General features: G+C 38.8%; 2 protein-coding genes across 5 annotated transcripts in view; one reads left to right on the top strand and one right to left on the bottom strand.

Moving 5' to 3' along the window:
* The first annotated feature begins 115 nt into the window (after positions 1-115).
* Positions 116-7274, top strand: LOC306880253 (transmembrane protein 242-like). Its single transcript, XM_079433665.1, has 4 exons — positions 116-230; positions 1501-1601; positions 4645-4782; positions 4891-7274. The coding sequence occupies exons 1-4, from the start codon at positions 167-169 to the stop codon at positions 4993-4995; spliced, it is 408 nt and encodes a 135-aa protein (XP_079289791.1). The 5' UTR covers positions 116-166; the 3' UTR covers positions 4996-7274.
* LOC306880251 (AT-rich interactive domain-containing protein 1B-like) overlaps positions 6801-27316 on the bottom strand; it is a gene marked incomplete at its 5' end in the record, with an annotated part of 104711 nt that continues 84195 nt past the window's right edge. For all 4 annotated transcript variants that reach the window (XM_079433660.1, XM_079433661.1, XM_079433662.1 and 1 more), the window contains 13 exons: positions 6801-9038; positions 9220-9350; positions 9433-10198; positions 10317-10395; positions 10478-10597; positions 10696-10828; positions 11814-11965; positions 12078-12216; positions 16890-17103; positions 18493-18702; positions 22860-23000; positions 25059-25165; positions 25741-25868. In XM_079433660.1, the coding sequence (XP_079289786.1) occupies positions 7290-9038; positions 9220-9350; positions 9433-10198; positions 10317-10395; positions 10478-10597; positions 10696-10828; positions 11814-11965; positions 12078-12216; positions 16890-17103; positions 18493-18702; positions 22860-23000; positions 25059-25165; positions 25741-25868 (4069 nt within the window). In that variant the 3' untranslated portion in view covers positions 6801-7289. The remainder of the gene's footprint in view (positions 9039-9219; positions 9351-9432; positions 10199-10316; positions 10396-10477; positions 10598-10695; positions 10829-11813; positions 11966-12077; positions 12217-16889; positions 17104-18492; positions 18703-22859; positions 23001-25058; positions 25166-25740; positions 25869-27316) is intronic.

Raw genomic sequence — 27316 nt, 5'->3', positions numbered from 1 at the left:
TATAATTTAAATTATTTATAATTATGTCTCAATTATAGATGCACTTTAAGAGTAAGAATATAACAGCAGGCACGCTCATAGTGAGATCTGTGCATCATTTCCACTGCTGCTCTCTGTGTTATGACGTGTTTCCGCCGGATGTCTGTGTCAGTCGGAGCTGTTCAGGATGTCAGTGGAGCAGAGCGCGAGGGTCAATGACACCGAAGACGACAAATCATACTTGATAAAAGGTTTGATGTATTTTAATAACATATTCGGCCATTTATGAATTATCCGTCGATATCACGCATTTGCATAACTGACCTTATTCTGATTAATCATACATTAAAGCAGAAACTTAGACTTAAATGTCAGATGTAACCACAAAACCAGTCATAAGGGTCTCTTTTTATTATTGAAATTTAAACATCATATAATAACAATATATTTTTCCAGTATGGTTTGTTATGATAGGACAGTATTTGGCTGAAAATCTGGAATCTGAGGGTGCAAAAAAATCAAAATATTGAGAAAATCGCCTTTAAAGTTGTTCAAATGACAAATGCAATGCATATTACTAATCAGAAATTAAGTTTTGATATATTTACGGGTGGACATTTACTAAATATCTTCATGCAACATGATCTTAATATCCTAATGCTTTTTGGCATAAAAGACAAATGGATAATTTTGACCCATACAGTGTATTTTTGTCTATTTCTACAATATTTCTATAGTTACCCCAGAGACTTAAGACTGGCTTGTGCTCCAGGGACACAAATAATGTACGAAAAGATTATAGATTATTCCAAATCGACTGGAAATAAGCTTGAGTTCAGATATCAAATTAAACATTTTCAGTCAATTCAAACTTTTATTTTGTTTTGTTTGTATAGTTGTTTGGTAGAAACTATATATATATATATATATATATATATATATATATATATATATATATATATATAACAATTTGCATTTAGGTATTGCATTCATTAAGGCATTTTTATCCAAAAATGGTGTATTATCAGCATCTATTTAATTTAATCTTACAATATTGTATTGTTTATATTATGTCAAATTCTAATAAATTCTTGGTAAGATTTTCAGTGCCTTTGTTTAGTTAATTTCTGACTGTCACATTTACTCTCTCCTCAGGATCATGATAGAGTAACTTATCAATCACTGAAGCATCCTCATTAAAATCAGTTTCTATGGTCCTCTGCTCTGTTATGCGTTTGTCATGGTGCTGTTACTTCATGTGGTCTGTAGAAGATGATTGCATGAGTCTGGCTCTGGTCCTACACTCTCTGCCAACAAACACTAAATGTGCTGCAGTGTTAGTTATTGATGCCTCAAAGTATTTCACTAAATGTTGTAGTACATGATTCCTTCTGTAGCTTTAATCCAATAGCTTTTGGATCAGTGTTATCCAGACTGCTGTGGAAGCAGACAGTGTTGTCATGTTCAGAACTATGAATGTTCCTTTAAAATGCTCACCTCGGTCTGTTGTCTCTTATTCAGGAGGTGCTTTCCTCTCTACTGTAGCCACCGCAGGTATGATTGCAGGGTTCGGTTCCACCCTTGCCATGGCTAAGAAGAAGAGTCCTGAGTGGTTCAATAAGGTATCAAGATTGTCTGCTATACATTACTGACATTTAGTACTAGCATGCATCAACTATACACTGAAAATCAACAGTGCCATATGAAAGTGAAGAAATTACAACAGCTCTTGTAAAATAAAGACTGAGTGTTACTAAAATTATGTATAATGCAAGGGCTACTACTAAATGTTGTAATGCATTATAAGGTGCTTTACAAGGCATAATTCATGCATTAAAACTACTTATATACTGCATTGTACATAAAGGCTTTAAGTAAGTGTTACCATATTTTTTTTTTTTAGTAAAATGTAACTCAACAGTGTTCCAAAAAAGTGACCCTGACACAGTGTGCTATTATTATTATTATTTTAGGAATAAGAAGTCCTATTATTATCATCATCATCATCATTAGCTATAATATTCAACTCGGCTATGACTCACAATTAAGCAGAATATTGTTCTAAAAAGTCCAGGTGAAAAGTGGCATTTTAACTCTCATGTACTGTTCCGGGTCAATTTGACTCGTTTTGATTTTTGAGTTGTCAGAAATATCAGTTAACGTTTTTTTTTCTTGAAATTTTGTGACCTTTTCTCATTTAGGGTCATGAACATGCATGCAAAGTTTCAACACGCTGATGTGTTTTGACATGTCCAAAATAATTGTTACACGTTTGTGATGTTCGTGGGTCAATTTGACCCGCATAGGCATCCATTCAAAAGCAACTGAAACATTCCTTTGTTGTATTTCAGAGCTCAACTCTAGTCCTGAAGTGCCTCCTAGTGTCAGTGTCTTGATGAGTTTAACTACTTTTTAATTTCAAAGTTTGTGAAAACAAAACTGTTTCGCCTTTTAACTGTAAGTCACAGTTTTTGAGCCTAGACATTAAAATGACTTTTCCGGATAAAATTGTTATAAAACGTGAATACTTCAGAGCACAGACTTAAGATTGGTATCATTTTAAAGTGAAACATCACAGGTTATTGTAGTTATAAAAACAGTTATAAAAGTAAATTTATAAAACGTTATAGTACTTTAAATGTATGAAAATGTATTTTTATATTTGATTTAAAATAGCAGTTTTACAAAACATGTTTACCACCAAATCTTCAAGAAAATCAAAGCCAATCATCTGAACAAGTTTTGTGCCAAATTTTAGGTTGATATCTCAAAAAATGAACTTTAAGTACGAGTTTGTGGATGCAGTACCAAACCTTTCCACTAGGTGATACACAGGGACTCTTGATTTCCATTTATTGTTTAAGTGTTCTGAACTATATATTTCCATACTTTTTTAAATATTTATAAAGTAGACATCCTATTCAGAAATAGTTTGGACTGTAATATTTGATTTAAATTCTCTCTCTAAAACGCATAAAAACATACGCATAGAATAAAAGTGAATCTATCGCTATTTATCTATTGCTCTGTCATTTCTTTGAAAAACACTCACCAAATATGAAAACTAGAGTCCAAAACCTTTCAAATGATAATTTGTCAAGATTACTTTAGGTTTAGACCAAGATATTATCGTTAAACAGTGTGCAATCGCAAACATCTCACAGGTCTGGGGGAGTTGCAGTCACAATAGTGGTTACATTTTTTTTTATAAATTCAGAAATTAATTCTTTGAAATGTGTGAAAAGTACTGATATTAAAAGTTTATTGATTGTATGATTTTTTTTTTTTATATGTCGTAATTTTTGTGGAATCCAATACGGGTCAATTTGACCCGGACCATACAGGAAGTCACTTGTTTTTGAATAGTACACGAGGGTTAAATGTAAGAAAAATCAAATAATTATCATTATTATGAACAGTAATATTAAATAATGCTACAAAAATGTACATGTGAAATGAAAAGTGACCCTGCCACAATTTAGTGGAGCAAAAAAATCACTTTCAATTGCAGTGTGAACGCAAAGAAAACTTGTGAGCAAATAGTCCCATTTAGTGTGTTATATTAGTCCTAGTCCTAAAATATTTAAAAAATGTGACATCATAGTGCTGCTCTGCTTACAGAAATCTTTGTCCTCTTTCTTGGAAGCTGTTTTTTTTCATCTAATCAGCAGAGCATGGCAGGCTGATGTCTGCTAACTTCACAGAATTACACTGCGGAAATGCTGACATCGATTCCAGTTTATGCCTTTTGAACATAAATGAACAGAGGGCTCTTTGTTTTTGTTTTGTCCTATTTTTAGACCACTCTCTCACATCAGTAAACACATGTCTTGCCAAAAATGCTTTTTAAGTGGTTAAATCCAATATGAGGTCAGCGGCGCGACGGATCATATGTCTTGCCCGGATCCATTGATGACAAATCACTTGACTAGACCTGTTATGTCACTTTGTATCACAGTATCAGCTTGTCCTGCGGAGTTTGTGGTATGGACATGAATGATCTCTCAAAATGTGTAGCTTGTTGAGGATATATGTGATATAGATTTTTTCCCTTAAGTGATTAGATTGAGGCAGGGATTAGATTTAGCCAGGCAGACAGAAATAAGCTAACACTGGAGGAGGGACTCAAGTCATATATAGAGACCTTTTTTTTTTTCCCTCTAAAGTATCAGATTTTTTAACCTTTTATATTTTGGAGGGGGGATACTTGCTTTTTTATTTAATGTTTTTTACTCCTGAAATTTGAGAAGAAATGGGGTTATGTCATGATTGAATCCAAAATTCAGAATTGACCCCATTTACTTTTTAATGCTGGTTGGTTGTGAAAATTTAGACAGCATCGGTTATATAAATAAATATCTAAAACATAATATATCTCAAGTATTTATGCTCCGTTTCCTCTGAAATGACTTCCTGTTCGAATGTTATGAATCAATGAATTCTTAATTTCCGTGATCTAAATGAATTAAAGTCTGACAGATCAATGTCCTCCTTATGTTTTCCTGTTTCACTTTATAATGCATCAGACTACAGAACTAAAATGAATTCTGAACGGTGTTTCATTGGACCCTAAGTAGTATTTAGTGATATAATATACACTAATATTTACTGAACAAATACAAGATCTGCCGTAAATGACCCTCATTTTTCTCTTGATGTGTTCAGGGTGTGATAGGAACTGCTGTGGTGCCAGAAAGCGGCGCGTCGTTAGCATTGCGGGCGTTGGGATGGGGTTCACTTTACGCCTGGTGTGGAGTTGGTCTCCTGAGCTTCACCGTTTGGAAGGCCCTGGGCGTCCACAGTGTATGTACCTCCTTAAAGCGATGCTTTTAAATGCCACGTGCCCTCTTTCATCTATTTCTCACTATAATCTGCAACTACTGTTTGATATGTATAATTTCTCTATGGCAGCTGAAGGAATTTCGTCAGAAAATGCAGTCCATTTTCCCCGCCATCCCCAAAAATGAAGAGGCTTCTGCTCCATTTGACTGGAATTCCATCTTCAAGTCAAATTGAGAAGAATTTACAATCTATTATCAAAAACGGATAGCCTTAACTGACTTGTCTGGGAAGAATATTTCAGCTTTGTCAAGTGTGAGCCATTTTCGATATCAAGTGTGTGGTCACAGCACTGGAGAATGCCTCAATGAAGACTTAACTCAGTTGTCTGCCTTAATTTCTTGTGCCAGACTGGAATTTACAAGGCCTGAGCCAAGAGGCTTTGACTCTGAATCTGCAGTCACAAGTGTGAGAGTATTATGTTTGTACATACTGTACTATCTGTTATTTAATTAGCTTTTTTTTTGGTAACCATACATTTTGGACATTTGTGTGAGCCTAGTGAATAACATCACTGCCCATTGGCTGGTGGTGTTTATACATTAAATATCAAACTAAAGCAGCTATTGTGTTAAATTGCCTGGTCTAATAAAAGCATCTTGTAATACTCTGTGGAAGTTGTTTTCAAGCTGTCCCTGAAAAGAGACATGTGCCCTGCAGTGACTAAAGAAAAGCTCCAGAACAACAGCCCTCCCTCAGTGTGCGTCAATGTGAGTGTTTCCTGTGCATTTAGGGTCACGTAATCTGGTTAAACTGGATGTGACAGAAGCAGCACAGAGCACTGCATGGGTAGACGGAAATTTTTTTTTTACCGATCATCCTTAACTACCAATACGTTTTTAAAAAATATTACAATATTGAGGATATACATGGTTCGGTAACTTTTTTTTTTTTTTTTGGACACAACACTGAAAAACAACGTTCACAGTGCTCAAACAAATTTCATGTACATTTACTTTTAACATGTGGAACATGTATAAAGACTTTATACTGAATAAACAATGGTCATCAAATCATATGGAGCAAAAAGAGCTTACATAAAGAGTTGTACATATTTTCTGTTAAAATCGTTAAGTCATTTTGGGGTAACTTTCACATTGAATTACATTTATGCCATCGGACGTCTTTCAGTTAGCCTGTATTTTCCAAAATCTAAGGCCATTAGAGGGAGCCATTGCTATCTCTGTCACACAGAACTCCATTATAGGACACACAGGAAAGTCTTTGGGGGGCGTTCACACAGGACAAATTCTTGCATTAAAAACAGGGGAACTGAAGTGGTGCGTTTACGCGTTCCCATATACGGTTGCTAATATACATGCTCGATCCACAGGAGATGCTTTTCCAGACTGGTCTACTCTTGTAAAAACCGACATGTTTTCTACAGTGCAGCATTTCAAAATATGCATTTCAACTTCAACGGCATCTTGAAAGACACCAAAATCGGCAAATAATGTCTGTTGTGCACGTATGACCAACAATTAAATAAAAATAGCGCATATCAGATGCAAGAGCCCACCCTGTGTGAACAGCCCCTTACACGTTTCAAGACGATCCTCACCTGAATACAATGACTTAATATTTATTTGCAAAATGTCAATAGCATGTAGCATAAACTACTCACTTTGTATAATACCACATCTCTTGGAGGAAAAACAAAACGTGAAAAGGGGCTCATTTAATGTACAGTTCCTATATACAAATCGACCCGTGGATATAGAATAGAGAAGAGGGGTAACCGAAGCACTTTGAGTTCGCCGTCCCTCTGTGGAAGCAAGTCAGTTTAGAACCAACACTCGCTTGACCCTCAGATACTGGTGTGGTGAAACAGTGCAATACTGGTGGTCAGATCAGAACATTGCCTGTGGTCATTCACATTTCATAATCTCCCCTCTGAGCCAGCTAAATCTATTGCACAATGCTTTTTTTTTCTCAGAGCTGTATACATGTCTTAAAATCTTTTTTTTTTTTTTTTTTCTTTTATCGCAACACATTGCAAGAGAAATTCTATCTACAACATGTCTCACAATTTAAATAAATCTGCATTCCCCGAATAAACAAAGTCCCACAAGAAAACAAACAAAACACTGCATCAAAACATTCTGAGAGCAAAATACTCTCAAAAAAAACAAAAAAAAAACAAACGGTATCAGATGCCAACTTTGGTTAAAACAAACGAAAGAAAATACACAGATGAAACAAAATGAAACGAATAGAAAAAAACCAAAAGACCAAGTATTAAATATCCGTATTAAAATCATTTAAAAATCCAAAATGAAAACTGGGAAATGGGGCAGAGGAGCTATATATATTCTCTATATATTCATTTGTATGTAAAAACGATTTTTGTTTGTGTTCTTTTCCTTAAATAAAAATATAACACCGACAGTTCTGCGTGATCTCTGTGGCTCAGCTCAGCCGTACTGTACGTTCCCATGATGGCACTCGAGGCTCCCGCTCCTTTGTGCCTGTCACGAGCGACCGAGCTTAAACAGCACCTCACACAGGATGGCCGCCACGCCAGAGTTCAGCACGGAGGACAGCGAGATATCAAGAAGCCTGCTCTCGTAGAGCACAAACTCAGGTCTGTTCTCCTCCACCTGGGACATGGCCAGCAGGGCTTTGGCGGCCCGGCACATCATGTTGATGCTGGGCGGCTCGGGATGGGTGGGGTGTCCCATGCGCAAGAGACTGTGAGGGCTCTGCTGATACTGTGCCATGGCAACACTGTCCTCTAGGAAGCTTATCAAGGCTCCCACACTGCCCTTATGGAGGGCAACGGCTCGGGCAGCTGTGGGGTCACCCTGTGCAAGATTAGAGAGAACGGCTACGGCCATCTCGCGGCACACCTGACTCTTTCGCTCACCGACGTGCCGCACTAATGTGGCAAAGAGGCGCTCCTGTCTGCTAAAAGGAGGCGTGGCCAGCAGAAGGTCAACGTTAGAGTCTTGGATGCTCAGTTTGCACAGACACTCCAGCACCAGCCTCTGTGGTGTGAGCGAGGAGAAGCCATTTGCTGTGCAAAAGGGGTCCTGGGCCTCCGCCGAAGGGCACACCATCCAGTGGAGCAGCCCGTCCAGAATTGGAAGGCAGATACTTTCCGGATAGATGGACAGATCTAGCTGTCCTGAAATGTTGGCAAGGGTGACCAAGGTGTTCTCACGCAAGGCACCAAGGCAGTCCCACCACCACTCGTCCTTGCTGCAAGCCAGACCTCGCTCTTCCTCTCGCTGGTAGGTCGGTGTCATCCTTTTCCTTTTAGGGTGCTCATGGTGCAGAAGAACAAGTTTTCCGAGAATGAGCACTAAACCTGGGTGCCGAGCCATTTCGCTGTCATTGCCTGGGATGAAGGAGAGTCCACGAATGATATTGGACACACAGATGCAGCGCTTGGCCAACTCATCCTGCCAGCCCTCGGCGACGGAAAGAGGTGCTTCATCCCAGCATCGGGGCTCATCTTCCAGCAAAGTAATGCTGCTCTGGTTCTCTCTGTTGTGGAAGGGGAATGACGTCTGAGTTTCACCTCCTGATAAGGACCCTGGACGAGAACTTAGCATGTCATCCACAGTGGCTGTCAAGTTCTCCTCTGAGGGCCCTGGAAACTCTCTTTTCAGTTCCTCTTCCCTCCCGTGCTCCTCTTCAACCATTTCTTTTCCAGGTGCATGTGCACCTTCCTGATTCTCTGAGGGCTTCTGTTCTTCTTCTTCCCTACGTCTATCGAAATGGGTCTGGATGTGGGCAGTGGAGTCCCCTCCACCTGCCTTCCAATGCAGAAGCCCGCTGGTGAACTCCCCGGCCAGGCCTAGCAGCTCTGATCGATCCTCCACGCAATCAGCCACAGCCTCTCTCTCCTCAACTTTCACTGGGAGTTTGTCATGCTTGCTGGCTTGCTTGGGTCTGGGCTCCACTGGAGGACATGGCTCTTTACCAGTGTCGGCCTTACCCTCTGCAGAGTCTTCCCTTTTCTCCATATTGAGTGCTGCTGCTGAGCTGCTCGGCTGAGGTTTCTCAGGCTCCACATCTAATCTCTCCACCTGTTCTGTACTGGATTGGCTTTTTAAGTCTTGATTTGAAGGTTGCTCTTTTTCTGTGGGTTCCAAACATGGACCCAGAAGAGTTTTCTGACCCTCTGTTCCAACTTCATATTCTTCAAGGATCCCAAAGATCTCTATTAAGCACCTTCTGAAATATTCAACAATGAGCTCCAAGAAACCGGGCATCTAAAAAATGGAAAAGACACAAAACCCAATACGTTCATTATCAAATTATAAACACCTATCTTTTCTTAGAAACTGCTATTAAATACGACCACAAAATTGCAAAAGCATGAAGAATTTTGCAATAATTTTCTACCCTCTGAACCCAAGCCTTGCAGCCCATTAGTGCCTGGTACACACTTACCTGAGACAGGCCAAAGGAAGACACTGTGTTGTCATCATAAAGCAGGATGTTTATAGTATCCAGGGCCCATGTGCTCTCAGCAAGCAAACCAGACTTAAGGGACATCATCACACGCCAAGCCTCTGGTGTGCCTTAAGATACACAAGCATGGTTAAAGCCTTGTCATAGCCATACCATTCAGAAGTTGTTTATTAATGGAAGAGAGTTTCTTACCAATTTCTTTGGATGTTAACCTTCGGCGATGTTTAAGCTGAGGCTGCCTAGCCTCCACGGAGTCCAGTGGGTAAGTGACTTCCCGATGGATTGTCGGGAAGCCTTGCCCAGGAAGACCACTACTTTGAGAGCTTGGCATCGACCCTGGGCCACCCGGCTTTTGCATCTGCTTCATAGAGGCCATCATATGAGCCTTATTGGGTGACATAGAGCCACCCACAGACCGAGGGAATGGTGCAGGGCTTGGGACTCGAGAGATATGGTTTGGCATTGCTGGAGGAGATTGATAGGAAGAAGGTGGTTGCCTGATAGCCATGGGGGGCATGGAGCTGGAAGAGGACGAAGAGTGTGGTGGGTAGGGGGATTGACGCTGACCAGGCCACTGACTGTCCTGACTGACCCTGACTTCGGGATCATCTCCACGGCTCATGGAGGGGTAGGGGGTCCCATGAGCCTGCCGGCCGGGGTAAGCATAACTCATGTCATGCCTGGTGTGCCACATGTTCCCTTGAGGCCCACCGCTGGAATTGGAGGATGGGGGTGGTCCACCACTCATCATGGTGTGCTGAGGAGGTCCCTGCCCACCTGGCTGCATGCGATCACGCCCATATGGATAGGGGAATGGGCTTTGCATGGGCCTGCGCTCTGGGTAACCATATTGACTATACATGTCAGGCTGCTGACCACCGTACTGCATACCATAGGCTTCACTCTCGTGGCGCTTAGCAGGAGGGCCATACATCCCTTCCCCAGGCCGCTTATAACCCTGTGAAAATAAATAAAGCGTTTAAAGTTTAAAAATACAGCAGTAATCACAAGTATTTATCACAGTGTGGTAATGAAATCTCAAAAGGGATGAAATTTGATCACATTTGATGACTGACCTGCTGTTGGGGATACATCCCATGTGCACCATATGACATACTGTGAGGGTACTGCTGCCCATAGCCGTCATGTCCATGTCTATAGTAAAACAGAAATTACTATACTCTAGCTCCACACACCAAATACCTTCATATACTAGTCAACCGCAATCACGTTATACCTCTGATGAGAGGCGTATCTATTGCCTGAGAACATGCTGGGATCACTATTGGAAGGCACCATGTTGTTCTGATTTCCAGGGGGAGCAATTCCCCCCTCTGGACCCATGACGTGGTCTGGCCTGTGAACATAAACATTAAATAATGTTGACATGCTGATTTTGATTTCTGCCTTGTTGTTTTTCAGTTCATGAACTGATGTTAAAGTGTTCTGGCCTACCTCCTCTCAAAACCAGGGTTGTATTGGTACTGGGGTCGTGGGCCCATACCCATCCCTGAGGGCGGTCCACGTGGATACATATCCTGCATGCCACTGCCTGGCATCTGCCCTGGCATGAAGGGCTCAGAGACACCTGAAAACAAATTAACACTAAACGGCAAGGAAAAAAAAAATAGGCAGAACTAAAAACAATATGAAAGATTAGTCACAAACCATTGTAACATTTTATGTTTCTTTTATCCATTGGGTCTTTTGTACACTGAAAAGAGGTTGTTTCATATCAGAATGGAGCTAGATCTTTATCCCAGTTTGTAGTTGATTGCAGTGTTATTATTGTTACCAAAAAACTTTTTTTTTTTGCTGTAAACTGAAATAAAAATGAAATCTAACACAGATGGGAAAATGAAGCTGAACTACTGAACTATTTTCATGCCTACATTACAAACTTAACAAAAGAAAAAGGATTTGAGACATGGTATGAAATGTATTAGTATTTTATAGTAGAACAGATTAAAAGTAAATGTATTCATTTATTCAATTTAAACATTTAAATTTATTAAATTACTAATGTATTAACGTTGGTCTTAAAATACTAAAATTAAAATAAATATACTAAAAAACGGACTAAAATAACTAATAGTGAAAAGCAATTTAAAATAAAGCTGCAATAAAAACTAAATTAATTATTACAAATTTAATCCAGTTTAGTTTTGGAGGTGATAAAAACTTTGACCTAGGAATCAGGTCATATTTATTTAAGCCCGTGTCCGATGAGAATCAAGATGATGACTGGGATATGCAAAAAGTCATTTCACAGGACCAAAGTATTGCGTTTTAATTAAAAATAATATGTGCAAATATAATAATTTTCCCTAGAATTAAGTGCACTGATGAATTCACAATAATTGTAGCAACATGCATTATAAAGAAAGTAAACTAGGCCGATTTAGTATTTATGCTGGCTTCAACCTGCAAGACACTAGATGGCAGCAGTGTCCAAGAAAATAATTTATATGCACCTCTAAAAAAAGAAAAACACAGGGGGGGGGGGGCAGCAGTGAGCAGACAGAAGAAATCTGAAACCAGCCCCATATGTGGTAACTGTAATAGCAACACACCTTTCCTAGCAGCTCCATAGGGATCCTTACTGGTGTCAAACTGCATTCTAGAGGTGGCATCGCCACTGCCTCCTCCATGCATGGGGCCTCGCTTTTGGAAAGCTGGGTCACTGCTTTCAGAGAACGGATCTTGCACACTAACACCACTGTTTCTAAAGATGTGGGGTAAAACAAGGACAACAAATGAATACAAACACACACACACGAGTAACGAACACTAAAATATAATGCATCTTCTATATAATATAATGCAATTTAGCCCACCTGCCAGTTGGCTGAGGGGTCACTTGTCCGTGGGGTGTGGTAGCTGGTGTTGGCGGCTTTAGGTCCCCTGGCATCTCGGTCATAGTGCTGCTGCCTGTAGATTGAGGAGTCTGCGGCCCTTGAAGAGAGCCCGAGTTTGCTGTTGAACAGCACAAACGGAGTACATTATATGAAGGAATTATTATATGCAAAAAATGAGTTTTAACTTCTGGGGTGAAAAGTAAGGTTTAGAAAAAACATTTAGCATGTCGATGCTTTCTTAATGTTGCAATAAATTCATACACTTTTTTTATTTTTTATTTAATTAATTGAATAGTAAACTGAGATGCATTGAAAATATTTTTAACTGCTTTGCAATTCCCTAAATCACTGATTCTTAGTGACACAATGAACTGCATATTGCCTCAATTTAAATAATGTAAAAGCCTCATTAAAACATATAAAACAGCCTTTTTTAAAATACCCTTTTTTGAAAGAAATAATATTCCGATTCTGCTTAAATGGAGTTTTATAAATCTACAAGCAAATGACAATGTCCTAATCACTTCTTGCAAGCTCGAGGGAAAGAAACCAAAATCTTACAATCCCCAGACTGCATTTCCATAATCCAATAACATTTGAATACACTAGTTATTAATTTCCATAGAAATGCAATGGTATAAAAGGACACCAGCCTAATAACGTCTGAAATTTCTACGGCTCAGTTGATGCAAAGTAATAAAACCAATTTGCATTTTCCTCCGCAGCTCAGAGCAGTAAAAGGTACTTCAAAAGATTTCAGCGCATGGAACAAAAAGAATCGGGGCAGAATGAAAGAATGAGGGAATGAAAGAGTGTCTGCTTTACATGTCCTTGATCTGCTGCCAGCCACAAAATCGTCTTTCAGCACTGAAAGTAAACAATACACGGTGCTATGCTGTAACACTTCCAGTCTGTGTGACCGCCAATGACCTTACGCATATTTAGAGAGTCGGAGAGGGCGGTAGAGAGAGAGACAGAGGGGGGAAAAAGTGCTGGCTCACTGGTCTGCATTGAGCGAGGGGTCAGGCTGAGGTCACTTTTGTTTTTATCCCACACTCCTCCCCCATTAATCTTCTCAGAGGGAATCCCTCCCCTGCTGTGTGACAGCTCTCTCTCTCTCTCTTCCTGTGACATCATCAGTCATTAGCCTTAGGAAGAGGGGGGACGGGAATCCTTAAGCCAGCAGCCTGACAGCTCTCATTCTCACCCCTTCCCCCCGACCCCGTCCGTCTCAGTTTGACTCAGTCACCTGTCAGATATTTATAGCTCTGTCTAGAGACGCTCTGCATTCATTATAGGGCAGGCAGACCAGAGCCACATGCGAGTGATGCAGAAAAATATTAATCTCCATCACTTAATTTTATTGCTGTCCAAAATAAAAACATATATTATGTTTGTTTACATAATATATGTGTGCGTACTGTGTATATTTATTATGTATACATAAACACACACATGCATGTATATATTTTGAAAATATATACATGCATGTGGTGAGGTAGGATACACGAGCACAAAGCACCATTTCGCAAACAGTTGAGTGCGCAAGTATACTCAGCACATGGTCACTGTCTAGTGGGCTTTGTTTTCAAGTGCGCAACTCTAAAGTCTAGAAGGGATACGTATGGTGCCACATGGCATTCGCTGTTCTTCTGCTGGCAGTTATCAAACATCGTTGCATTACTGCGGGCACCCCCTTCTGGATTGGGGATGATTTGTCTGTATTCGTCATAAGGCCTCATGCACCGAACCAAGATGTCTACATGTACCGTGCCACGTGCCTAGTGTTTACTGTTGTCCTTTTGCATTATTACACACTATTTTTCCTATTTTATACTGTAAAGCTGCTGTGACACAATCTGTGTTGTTAAAAGCGCTATATAAATAAAGGTGACTTGACTTGACTTATACTCCAGTAGCATCACTGACAGATACTCCAGAACATCACTATCGCATTTCATTTAGAAAAAAGTAGAATGAGAAAACTAGAACTTTTCATTGAGAGAAAAGTAGGAATGGTTTTTGAGTGATTATAACAAGCTTGCAAGACATAGTGATGTTCGATTTGTGAACAAATACAGTCCTGCCTATGCAGTTAAGACGATTATTACCTAAATTAATATTTTAGCGCTAAAAATACCCAGAAACAGATTCTCCCTACAGAAATTTCCACGACTTTTCCAAATTTACACAACTTTGTAATAATTTGCTCAACTTTTAAGGCCTTTAAAATAGGTAAAAAATTAAGGTTCCATTAGTTAAAGCTGCAGTCCGTACGTTTTGCCTCTTTGTCGCCATCTGTTTGAAAACCTGGAATTGCAGCTTTTTGCAGAATTATCTTTCTTGCGTGAACTGTGTCACCCGGCACGGCTCCAGCGCGGATGAACCTAATGTTTTGAGGTGAATGTGTAGCTGTCAGTCACTGCACCGGTGTGGATGTTTACTGTACTTTGCAATCACAGATTCTAGCCTACATCTTGGAATATATGACCCAAATAAGAATTTTCACCGTATATTGTCACCTGAACAAGTAAGTAACAAGGTCTGCCACTTTGTTCTGACCAACTGAGGGAAAAAGCATTACCATAAATCATGCTACCAATGGTGATTTAATCTAAAGATCAGTTTGCTCATATCACACAAAACAGTGCAAATTATTATTATTGTTATACTTTATTCTCAAATTATTAATGTTGAAAACATCAGCATTGCTGATGTGACGAGTCGGCTGCCTCCCCCCGTCCATCATCACCACCCCGTCCCGTATTCGCCACCCTTCCCCAGGCTCCCGACGGGAGTGGGTGTGTGAGAGAGGAGGGGCGCTGAACACGCAGGGCTGGTGGCGTGTGATGAGGCGCACCTGATGTGAATAGAGCCTCATCACCGCCGCTGTTTAAACGCCGAGCGCGCCTCTCCTCGAGAGACCGGTCTCTTCCCCGTGCATGCACGCTGTTGTCCTCGTGGGTCCAGGAAGGGAGCGTCGAGGAGGACTGCCGCACCCGTTAGGCAGCTGACGGGCCAGGATGCCGGGCAGTCGAGTCCCCCAGAGACGCCGGGACCATAGCAGATGGAAGGAGCCGCACAAGAGACGCCGCCGCCACTAGCTCGCCCGGCCCCAGGAGGGGAGCGCATGCGGCCACCGGACTCCGCCCCTTCCCTGACGAACACTACCCTCCTTCACTAGCCCCGCGGCACAGCGAGGACACCAGGTTCCCCATTCCTTTGGACACTGTATTTTCCCTGGACACTTTATTTTTCCCCTTTATTTGTTTAATAAAAACCTCTCCGAGGCTTGACGCCACACCCACTGTGTCTGTCGTTTGCTCCTCCCGCCACACTCGACTATGAGTATAGTGTGTATTAGCGTGTAGATTTCAATTTCTGTACAGTCTAATCTCTAATTGTCATGCCATTCAAATTTCATATTAAGAAATTCTTTTAAACCAAAAAGCAAACTATGCTCCCTTCAAACTGGTTTTCTTTAAAATACAAATCTTGTGTAATCTCAGGCTATCTGTAATCAGAAGCACATTTAAAACTGGAATATAATTTAATTTCATTCACATGTGTTTCATGAACACAATCCTTTCTGGATCACAATCCGCCATCAAAATGATGCATTTAATTATTCTAGCTGCTGTGAGAAAAGGCTATAAACGATCCTCCACCTGCAGGATCCTCACATGCGATATAGCCTAGTAGCCGGGACAACTTCTTTATGTTTACAGATGTGATGTAATGACGCAGTGCCATGCTCGAATTTCCTGCGAAAACCTACCGAACCACTCAAATTAGAAAACATTATTATAAGCTAACCATTGTGAAAGTAAAGTAAGCCGTTAGTTTTGAACACTGGCTGGTTATGTACTTGCTCAAATATTGATTTCGGATCATTTTTAACCGAAAAAAAGTTACGGACTGCAGCTTTAATGTATTAACTAACATGAATGAACAGTACATTTATTACAGTATTTATTAATCTTTGTTAATGTTAGTTAATAAAAATACAGTCTTTCATTGTTAATTCATGTTAATTCACAGTGCTTTACCAAATGTTAACATGCACAACTTTTGATTTGAATAATGCATTAGTAAAAGTTCAAATTAACATTTAACTAAGATTAATAAATGCTGTAGAAGTATTGTTCAAGTTAACTAATGAACCTTATTGTTAAGTGTTCCCACATGATATTCTGTTCTCTAGAAAACAGCTCAGGTCTGTGAATGTAAGTCTATAGGATTTTTCCCTTGTTTTGTTCGTAATAGTAATAATTGATCAATTATCCTCTACAACCATGCAATTTGATGCATCACATTAAAAAGTTTGTCTAAGTTCAATACTAAAGCTAAAATAAAGTTGATTTCAGGGTGTTACAAGAATAAACTGTTTATTATAAAACATAGTTTTGCTCCTTGATTATGATTGGCTGAACCATGCTCGAAGCCTCTGTGAAATACTCTACAAACACACCTGTGACCTAATTACATCAGTTAATCATCAATATATTTTTGTTGCTGTGTGTTTATTTTATTAAACTTTGCCAAATATATAGTAGTTTCTTATAAAAGCAATTAACCAGTTCTTTTACTATGATTTTGGAACAACTATAAGAGGCTTTTAGCTCTGCTCGGTGTCGTGCTTAGCTACTTTAAAATCACTGTAAACTATGACTTCGTGGGCTTTGCAACATAAAACATGACGCCTAGTTAACAGTGATTTGATGGATATAAGCCGTCTTTCTAAAGTCTAACAGTTTGTTCTCTCCATAGTAATACTGTAAAGTTCTTCACCAGGTGAGGGTGGCTGGATCTTGGCCTGCTGTGGCTGCTTCTTGCTGTCTCCCATGGTGAACGCGTCGGGTGGGGGTTCCTCTCCGCGCTCCACCTTGCACTCATAGGCGAACAGGTATTGGATGTACTGCTTCTTGAGGGAACTGGCAGAGCTGCTGGATGTCCCCACGTTCAGGTGGGTGGACAGCTCTCTCCATTTCTTGTTCTTATTTACCTGTTCGAGGAGACATTTTCAATCAAAACCATTTAAGATGCAATCAATTCACGAAGCAGTTCCTCCATCTAACCATGTGACTGATTCATGTGCCACCAGCAGTTTGACTTAACCAGTCGCTATATATTAAAATCAGTTCTTTTTTGGATAAACATACCTCTTTGCTATGTAAATGAGACTCATTATAGAATGCCCAGGATTCACAAAACTTCATTGTTATTACCGCCCACAGAACGCTGGTGGTAAACAAAAGCTTTATTTCAAGTAGGGGTCTTTAACAGGGGTCTGTAGAAACTTCTACTTGTTATTTGATCTCTTTGAAACATATTTTTTGCTAAAAAATGCATTCGTTAATCTAAAAGCTAGAGAAGCTAAAGTTTAACTAAATGTTTCACCGCCCCTAAATTAAAATGTAACAGTAAACAGTACATTTAAAATGTAAGATCGGTTTAATGCTTTTGTCAGTTAAACATCATCAATTATATAAATTAGTGACGCACAGATATTCAAATTATTTCCAATACTGGTAAGTAGTTAACATTTTTCAAACTAATATTCATATTTAAGATTACATTCAACAGTGTTATAAAAATCTTAGCATCCTGATGTGTGTAAAAATTCAATATAACAGCAAAAAATACATGTAAGTGTAAAAATAGAGGAAATGAGCGTGCATAATTAAATATTCAAAATCAACCAATATGGCACTTATGCATTGTGCATCAATAATATAAATATGTTATGACGTCACATTTTATTTTATTGTGTCCTTGTCACAATGTAATTAAATAAATACCGAGTAATATTAATTAACGTACTTACTATTTCATCGAAAAGGTGTCCTTGTTACACGTTACATGTACTTACTATTATAATAACAATAAATTATGCATAATCGCGATTAGCCAAACCCTAATCCTAACCATATAATAAGTAGATATAGTTAATTAATATTACTCAGTACTTTAATGTATAATTACATTGTAACAAGGACACCTTAAAATAAAGTGTAACACTCACAACCAGGTAGCAAACCCCTGATATAAAGGGAAGTTTGTGTATTTTATGATCTTGGCAGCAGTCACTGTATCCAGGCCAATTTCTTTTGTGTGTAGAATATTGTTCTTTCACAAACCCTGTGTGAGATCCAGGGTGCTAAAACAATGCAGAAAGCATGTGCAAATAAATAACACCATCAGCAGGTGCAATGCATTCTCAGTTAACCCCCCTATGTTTCTTTGGTGTCTGTGATTGATGGTTGAGGCAGATATGAGAAAGGATATGAGAGGTTTTGCCGTTCTTTAACATGCATTTCAAAGCTCTGCTCCTTTAAAACCCCAGCACGATCACACAGCAGTACTCTCACAGAGCCCAAAAGACTTCACTCACCATAGCCAAGCCTCCGATTTCTCGAACACAGAGGTAGAGGCGGCACAGATCCAGCGGCTTCTTGCCCACTGAAGGCAGGTTGGGGACAGGCGTGCCCCTCTCCTCCATGAAGGCGATGTAGCGATCCACCCATGCCCTCCTCTCCGGCTCACAGCCCATGTCGTACAGTCGTGTTATCTTCTCGTTTGTCATGTTCCCCGAGCTGTGCTTCTAGAGTGGATGGGTACAGAAGAGAGTAAGATGTATCGCCACCGACACCCCGCACGCATACTGTGAGCCCATCATTCTTTGTCCTAAGAGTAAATGCTATCCACATTGCTCAATATGTCCCATTTTGACAGCTACCTAGAAAGTACAGATTGTGTTGCACTGAAACTGATTGTTTTAGACAGGCATGAGTATTTTGTATCATGGCACCGTTTACTCGAACAATGCATGTGTGCAATTGGTCAATGGTATCTTAAGTACAAGTAAACAAGCAGGTGACTTCATTGATTTAGGATGTCTATACACTAGAGACAGCTCTGATGGATATAGACTTCTGAAAACACATTTTTCTGAGATTCTCACTGGTTAACATGTGCCTACAATAGACTGCATAATGACAAAAGTTTTTTTTTTTTTAAAGGTTTTGGCTGCATGATGGAAGATCATCACAAACTCTTTTCTTCTATGTCTGTGCGACGCACCATGTTCACTGAAATCAATGCATTTGCAGTGTTTGCTGCTGAAGCATAAAGTCGCCATTATATTACTCGGCAGGGTCAAGTATCACTACATTAACCCCAACTCTGCATCAGCACTGTGACTGGAACTACTATTACTGTGAACACTTTGCAAAATGCTTAAAACTGTGAACGGATTTCAAGGGTTAGTTCACACAAAAATTTAATGTATGTCAGCATTTACTCACCCTCATGGCATATAACAAGACTCATTCACTCATCTTTGAAACACAAATTTATATATTTGTAAAATTTCTGTCGCTTAATTGAAAGTTGTTTTCATGCATCAAGCAAACACAGCTGAACTTCCGTTTACTATATATGTATGTGCACTGATCAATGTTTATATGTGAATAAACGCAGATTAATTAAAAGTGTTCACCATATAACATAATCATGTCTTAGATTAAACGCTTTAAATCATATGGATCACTTTTTTGAAGTGTTAATGTATTGGTTGAATGGACTGTCAACAGAGGGACAGAAATCTCTCAGGTTGAATTAAAATATCTTCTTTTGTGTTGTGAAAATGAACGAAATGACATGACTAATGGATTTGCAATTTAGTAACAGAATTTCAATTTTTGGGAGAACTATCCCTTAAATAAAATCAAAAGACACCCTTTAATGCGGATTGTACAAAGAATCCATGAAACTCCTTAAATGTGTTTCCAGTTTTTAAGGTGGCACTAGCCAAGTAACAGTCCCTGGCTGTGCTTTGAAAAGTCAACGGCGGACGGTGTCCAGGTTGAAAGTGGTTTAACTTTACACTACGAAGCTTGACTTATGCACATGCAACACTTTAGCTTGACATTAGTTCGAGTCACCACATTGCTGAACATTTCTATGATTCGGGGCTTAAATCCTCACAAAACAATAATAATTGATTTCTCATTAAAACTTTCCTGAAAATCGGATTCACCATGTACCAGTTATCTGTGAAGTCTTCCCTAATCCCTCTTCGCAAATACATTTCATAAAGATGATATTTCCTTTTACCTAGGTATCTAGCATTGACCGCAAAATGAATTGATTCTGAATAAAATGTCATAATTTAAAGTTAAAAACATTGGCAGTAGTATTACAAGAAAGAAAAAGTTACCAGTGTTAGAGAAAAACAAACTAATGACTACACTGATGTATCTCAGCTGTTCATAAAATCAATTAGCTGTTAGTGACTAGATACTTGTTCACATTTTTTGTCACATTGGATTGTGCACTCAGCTTAATAGCTGATAACTCAACAATGAAATCAAGAGGTAATAAACGTTGCGTTCTCTCATAATGTAGTGTTGCATTTACAGTAGTGAATCAATTCATATAGTAACCAATTTATGACATTTTTATAAGGACGTTTTTTTTCTTAGAAATATTTTTTATTCATATCTGCTATACAGTATATTATTTACTGCATTTATTTATTTACATATATGTATTTACTGTAAATGTATCTTTTAAGTTTAATGCTGTTGCCCACATTGGGATTCAATCATTAAAAAACCTTTTCTGGGCCATAAATACGGTTCTGGGCTGCGTTTCCCAAAAGCATCGCAAGCCTAAGTTAATAGTAGCTGCATTGGTTTCACTGGGTCTACGATGTATTTAAGCTTATGATGCTTTTGGGAAAAGCAGCCCTGGTTAAATTATAAATTATATGATTGTGTGTGTATATATATATATATATATATATATATATATATATATATATACAGTGCCCTCCAAAGGTATTGAAACAGTAAAGACAAAATTGCTCTGTTGGCTGTGGAGTCAAGACATTTACAAATATGATTAAAAGATGAATATGAGACAAAACTACAGAATGGCACATTTTATTATTGGGTGATTCAACACATAGATGTTTTACCAGCTAAGAAGTTCAGCACTTTTAGAGTTTCATCCCTCTATCTGATGTGAGCATAAGTATTGGAGCAGTTGCCTCACAGGTCTTTCTAAGTGATCAGCTGTGTCCTGTTGCATTAATTCTTCAGATATTAAAAACAGGGAATGTGTCGTATCAGTTATATCCATTACTTCTGTATTCTGAATCTTGCATTCGATGATGACACACACAAACCAGGATGAAGACGAGGGAGCTGACTTTGAGAGAAAAGATGCTAAAATGCTAAAAGAAAAGAGGAAGTCAGTTAGAGCTCTAGCAAAAACAAAGGGCGTGGAGAAATCGAGAGTTTGGAAACCACCAGAGACACCAGCAACCAACAACAACCTGATCGGCTGAGAAAACAACACTAATTGATGACAGACAAATCATAAAAGCTGTGAAAATGAATCCTAAAAGACATGTCTGTAAAATCACCAACAACTTCCAGAAAGCTGGGGTGATGCTCTGACAATCTACTGTCCTCAGGAGACTTTGACACAGAATTACAGATGCTACACAGCAAGATGCAAACCTCTGACCAGCACCAAAAATAGAAAGGCAAGATTAGAGTTAGCAAAAAAGCACAAAGGTGAGGCAGAAGAGTTCTGGAACTGTGTTTATGGACCGATGAGACAAAGATGAACCTTTATCTAAGTGATGGGAAAGCAAAAGTGTGGAGAAAAAAGGGAACTGCAAATGATCCCAAGCATACAGCCTCATCTGTAAAGCATGGTGGAGGTGGTGTCATGGTATGGGCATGCATGGCTGTCTCTGGAACAGGCCCTCTCAACTTTACTGATGACTTAATGTATGATGACAGTAGCAGAATGAATTTGGAAGGGTACAAAACCATCTTGCCTACCAATATTCAAGAAAATGCCACCAGATTAATTGGGACGTGCTTCATATTGCATCAGGACAATGACCCAAAACACCCTTCCAGTTCAGTCAAGGAATCTCAGGCTGCCCAAGTCAATCTCCAGATTTAAATCCGATTGAACATGAATTTCACCAGCTGGAGAGGAGAGTAAAGGCAGAAACTCCCCAAAACAAGCAACAATTGGAATTGGCTGCATTAAAGACTGGGAAAAGTATTTCAAAGGATGAGACCAAGAGTCTGGTGATGTCTATGGGTCACAGACTCACTGCTGTGATTGTGCGCAAGGGATCTGCAGCTAAATAATAGCTTTTAATCTTTTATATCTGCCTTATGTTCAACTGTCCCAATACTGCTCACATCAATGAGTAGGATGAACTCTAAAAGTGCTGTTCTTTTTATTTGGTAAAACATCTATGTGTTGAAACGGCTAATAATAAAATGTGACATTCTGTAGTTTTGTCTCATATTCATCTTTTAATCATATTTGCAAATGTATTGACTCCACAGCCAACAGAGCAATTTAGTCTTTACTGTTCCAATACTTATGGAGGGCACTGTATATATATATATAATAACATAATGATCCCATTATGCAGCAGGCTGAAGTGTAGCCAACTCCTCTTTTTTTTTTCTTCTTCTTGAAATTCTTATTATGAACCGTTTTAAAATAGCTTCCACAACACTGGATATTACTGAAAAGAAACTGGGCAGAGGATAACAATCTTGCGGTAGCCACTTGAGTATCATAAAGAGAAAATCTCATTACATCATATCTGAGGTCAAAACAGCTCACACCATCAAACAGGAGACCTAAATAACCACAGGAGGAGGAGGAAAACCAGGAAAATAAAGAGAAGATAGAAAAGGTGCATGAGGCACTTACAGGGCTGCTGGGGTTCTTTGGCCAGGCAGGGCTGCTAATGCTATCGCTGTCGTCCCCCTGATAAGAGGACAGACTAGCTGGGCTGGGGGACAGAGGGGACGGGGTGGGAGGCTGGGACACACACTGAGAACCGTAGCTGTCCTGTGATGGAGAACACACAGGGGAACAAAAAGAAACCCACAGACACATTTAATGGAGGGACAGCTTTCAGATCACCTTTACCACATAATTGATGCACAATACTCTTGCAGAACCAAGCCTATGTTTTGTTTTTTACTAAAAAGTTATTTTATTCAGGTTTATGCCATCACAAGCTGCCTTTGATGTAATAAAACAAATACAAATTTATAGCAGGAAATTTACCAACAGCATGACTGCGAGTGGGTTATTGCTTTTAGAAAACAGCTCAAATAAATTAGTAATACTGAGTAACATACATTTCCACAATATTGTCTATTTTGCTTTATTGCATCTCCAAGCAAATAATGTAATAATGATGTGCACTATTATTTGCTATGATCAGTAGAGCTTCTGAAAACTGCACTCTGAGGATTTTTTACTGCAGCTTCTAGTTCAGGACCAGCAGGTTTAGGGGGCCGGTACAGAGCCAATTTTACCAGCCCAGAAACTTTTTTTTTTAATTTTTTTTCTCAGTGGATAGTGGAAATGCGCATTAGCATGAGTACTGGCACCCTGTCAGTGAAAAAGGATAGCTTGATCCCTATAGGTTGAAAAACATTCTCTTGCAATTCACTGTCCTAAAAATCTCCTATGTGAGTCTACTGTCTGTAGCATGAGAAGCATTGAGAAAGTTTGGCGAAAGACTGGCAAACTTAGTGTATAACACTTCAAATCTTTTTCTGTCACACTCTTTTTGTGCTCGGCTCTTGCTGAAGGTGGCACCACTCTGAGCTGTACTAAAGAAAGCTCAATTCATGCCTTCAAGCAGCTCTGTGTTATATGTCAGGACTTGTTATACTTGTTACAGACGAGCACGCACACACACACACACACACACAAGAAATTCAGCAGAAATAGGAAGAACACAAAGCTTGTAATGCAGCCAGCTGGACAGGATGTAAAGGTCATCGTTTGAAGACACTTCTGTTTGTTGTGATGTTTTCTACATGTTTCATTAAAAGCCATGCTCTGCTCCCAAATGATGCCACGAGGTAAAAAAAAAAAAAGAGAGAGATTATTGTGAACCAGGATGAAAACAGAGGGAATTCTTTAAGAATTATTGAAAGTGACAGAACAACTTCCCTCTAATCAGTAAGGGGACAAAACAAAACATCACGTTGAATTACAGACGAAACAAAACCACAGAAAAAAATGACATACAGAAGCGAGAATGGAGAGATGAGTTCAGAGAGAACGGCTCTGCCAGTGCGCCATATTTCAACCAATCAAATGAAAGCTGAACTTAATGACACAATGAAGTTCTGATGAAAGTAAGGGCAATGACTGAGAAAGAAGGAGTTATGCAGAAGAAAGGTCTTCCAGAGCTTACATGAGCTCTCATTAGGACACACGAGAGAATTATATTCCTTTGCTTACTGAATAACACATTGAAAAGGAACACTATTGAAGAACAACATACTTTCAGTGCTCATTTGAGGGAGTATGAATAACAAAATGATAAATCAGAAGAGTGTACATATTGTAACAAATGTACATATTTCCTCTCACAACATTCGTCACAAAAATAATCTTGAAATCTGGTCACATTCTGAATAGATTTCAATTTATAAAAATGTCAATTATTTTCTGATTATGCTCCATAAAACATATTAGTGCTTACAAATCTAAATCTAAATTTCTGATACAAATAGATCTAAATTTCGTAGATTTTGGTAATGGTATAATAGCAATTAGACTATAACCAGTTTAATTAAAGTGTTTAAATTCCAGTCATTTGTCTGTCAACAATGCTTCACAACTCTACACAATCACAGCCAATCAGAAGATAGTCAGTATTTAATATACAAGTATGTGATTCAGATTTCATTTACATTTTATCACATCACTCCTTGGTAGGATGTCAGACTGATGCAGATATTTACACCTGCAGATATTAATAAAGAGGTTGTGCGTAGAACGCAACAAAGAAGGTTTAAGAGTAGTGCTGTAATTCAGAGTTATCTGTGAGCATCTTCTGGACATGCTAAGTGAGTTTGAGGGAGAAAGATCTGTTCATACCTTTGGCTTAGGAGGCTCTGTGGTGGGTGTGCTGCCCTCCTCCTTGTGCTCAGCTCTCTGTTTGGGATCGGTGGGCATCATGCTGTCCCCTGAGCCTGTCATGGGCCCTATAGGAGATTCTGACAGTTAGACTGCAGAGATATGCACAACACCCTCCAAACAAAGGTATATACGCAGCTACCCTGTAACAGCACATCTATAACTTGGTGCAATGCAAATGCCTAGCATTATATAATATCTCTAAAAATAAAATACTTTGTGAAACAGATTTATAGAATATGCTCGATATACACTACATTTCAAGGACATTTTTTAAGAAATGTATACTTTTGTTCAGAAAAAATGCATAAAACTGACCAAATGTGACATTTATAATGCTATAACACATTCCTATTTCAAATAAATGCTGTTATTTTGAATTTTATATCCACCAAAGAATCCTGAAAAAACAGGAATTCCACAGAAATATTAGGTAACTGTTTTCAACATTGATAATAACAAAAACAGTTTTTTTGAGCATCATATTTAACAATATTAATGTTTTTACTATATTTTTAGTCAAATAAATGTCTTATGCTTAGTGAGACAACATTTAAAAAACCTATAGTGTAAAATAATTATTCATTTTCTTTATTCATGAAAAACTGTGCAAGATTTGTACTTCTAAACTCTAAACACGCACCTGTGGGCATTGTGTTGTAGGACGGTCCTTGAGGGGTCATCCTGGCTGAGCTGTTACTCGGTGGAAGGTTGTAGGGGCCTCCAGGACCCATTCCAAGCATGTGGGGCCCACCCTGATACCCGCCTGGCCTATGGACAACAGCGCACAAACATAAGGACACCAACCAAGCTTAAGAGCCTGTTTAAGATGTGAAGAGTTCATTGATGAGGTGTTAGTACACTTATTTTCTTTTCTTCTTTATTTTCTTTTAGCTGGCAAGCAATAAATATGCAGGGACAGTAGAGAGGGTTAAGACATTCAGAATTAATACACAAAGGGAAAAGAAGTGATTTCTGTGTTGTCTAAACGCCATGTTACATTTTAAAAAAGACGTTAAGTGTTAAATAAGAAACAATCCACATGTCACATTCATGTGTGCCAACGTCCGATCGTCATCTGCAGATCACACCTGAACTGCAAAAAGTAAGTCCTACTGGGAACTACACATTATTGTGAAATACTGTATGTGTAGTATTCTTTAACAAAATAATAATATATATATATTTTTTTTTTTATGGATTAGAGCTGTAAATATATATATATATATATATATATATATATATATATATATATATATATATATATATATATATATATATATATATATATAAAATAATCAATAAATAAGTTTGATTATATCTCAAAGGTCAAGTACAAACTCATATGCTGTTATATTTTTAATGGAAAACACAAGCAAACATTTAAAGAATCTTCACACAGCTTTTCTCTGCAATCCACGTCTTGTGAAATTTTCATGTGGAAACAATATAAGTCATTATTGAATGAAAATATTCTGTTCTGCCACAGCTCTCAAATCCTATTCTCCATTTCTCAACATATGTGAGAAACAATGCTGTTTTGGCAGATATGATGTCAATCCTGTGACTTGATGTGCTCGTCGATGAATTTAAAATCTTAATGTAAAAAATTCAGATTTCAGAACAACAGAGGCCAGCTGTTAAGTTGTATAATGTTAAAGGGGTCATATGATGATGCTAAAAATAATGCAATGTGTTTACACGGTTTAAGGTTCAAAAAACATTATTGTTGCTCCTCTCTGCCCCGCCTTTCTGAAACGCGTCGATTTGTACAAAGATCATCGTTCTGAAAAGCGAGGTGTGCTATGGTTGACCAGCTATCCAGTGCCTTGTGATTGGCCGAATACCTCAAGCGTGTGACAGAAATGTTACGCCCCTTACCATATTTGGAAACACACAGCGTCTCCACGACATGGCAGCGGCAGCAACACCAGAGATTATTTTACTAGAGGGAGATGAGAGGGTTTACTTACTATTGGAGAAAGCGTAACGGCTAACTAGGATCACGTGTGCCTTAATAACCAATCACATTACAGCCTTGAAGTCAACGAATTTTAGTCGGAATTGTACAACACTCAGTCGCCGTTTACGGATACCATAGGAATTAATTAAAAGTGCCGTGAGAAGAATCCCACCTGTTGCAAAAAGTCAGTGACTTCTCTTATTTTTTGCATTTTTTTTCGTGGTAAACTGAATATAGTTCAATCCAAAAGTATTGT

Source organism: Barbus barbus (genome assembly GCF_936440315.1).
Source record: "Barbus barbus genome assembly, chromosome: 14".
Classification (NCBI taxonomy): domain Eukaryota; kingdom Metazoa; phylum Chordata; class Actinopteri; order Cypriniformes; family Cyprinidae; genus Barbus; species Barbus barbus.
Note: the sequence above shows the minus strand (reverse complement) of the source record. Positions and strands in the feature narration are given on the sequence as shown.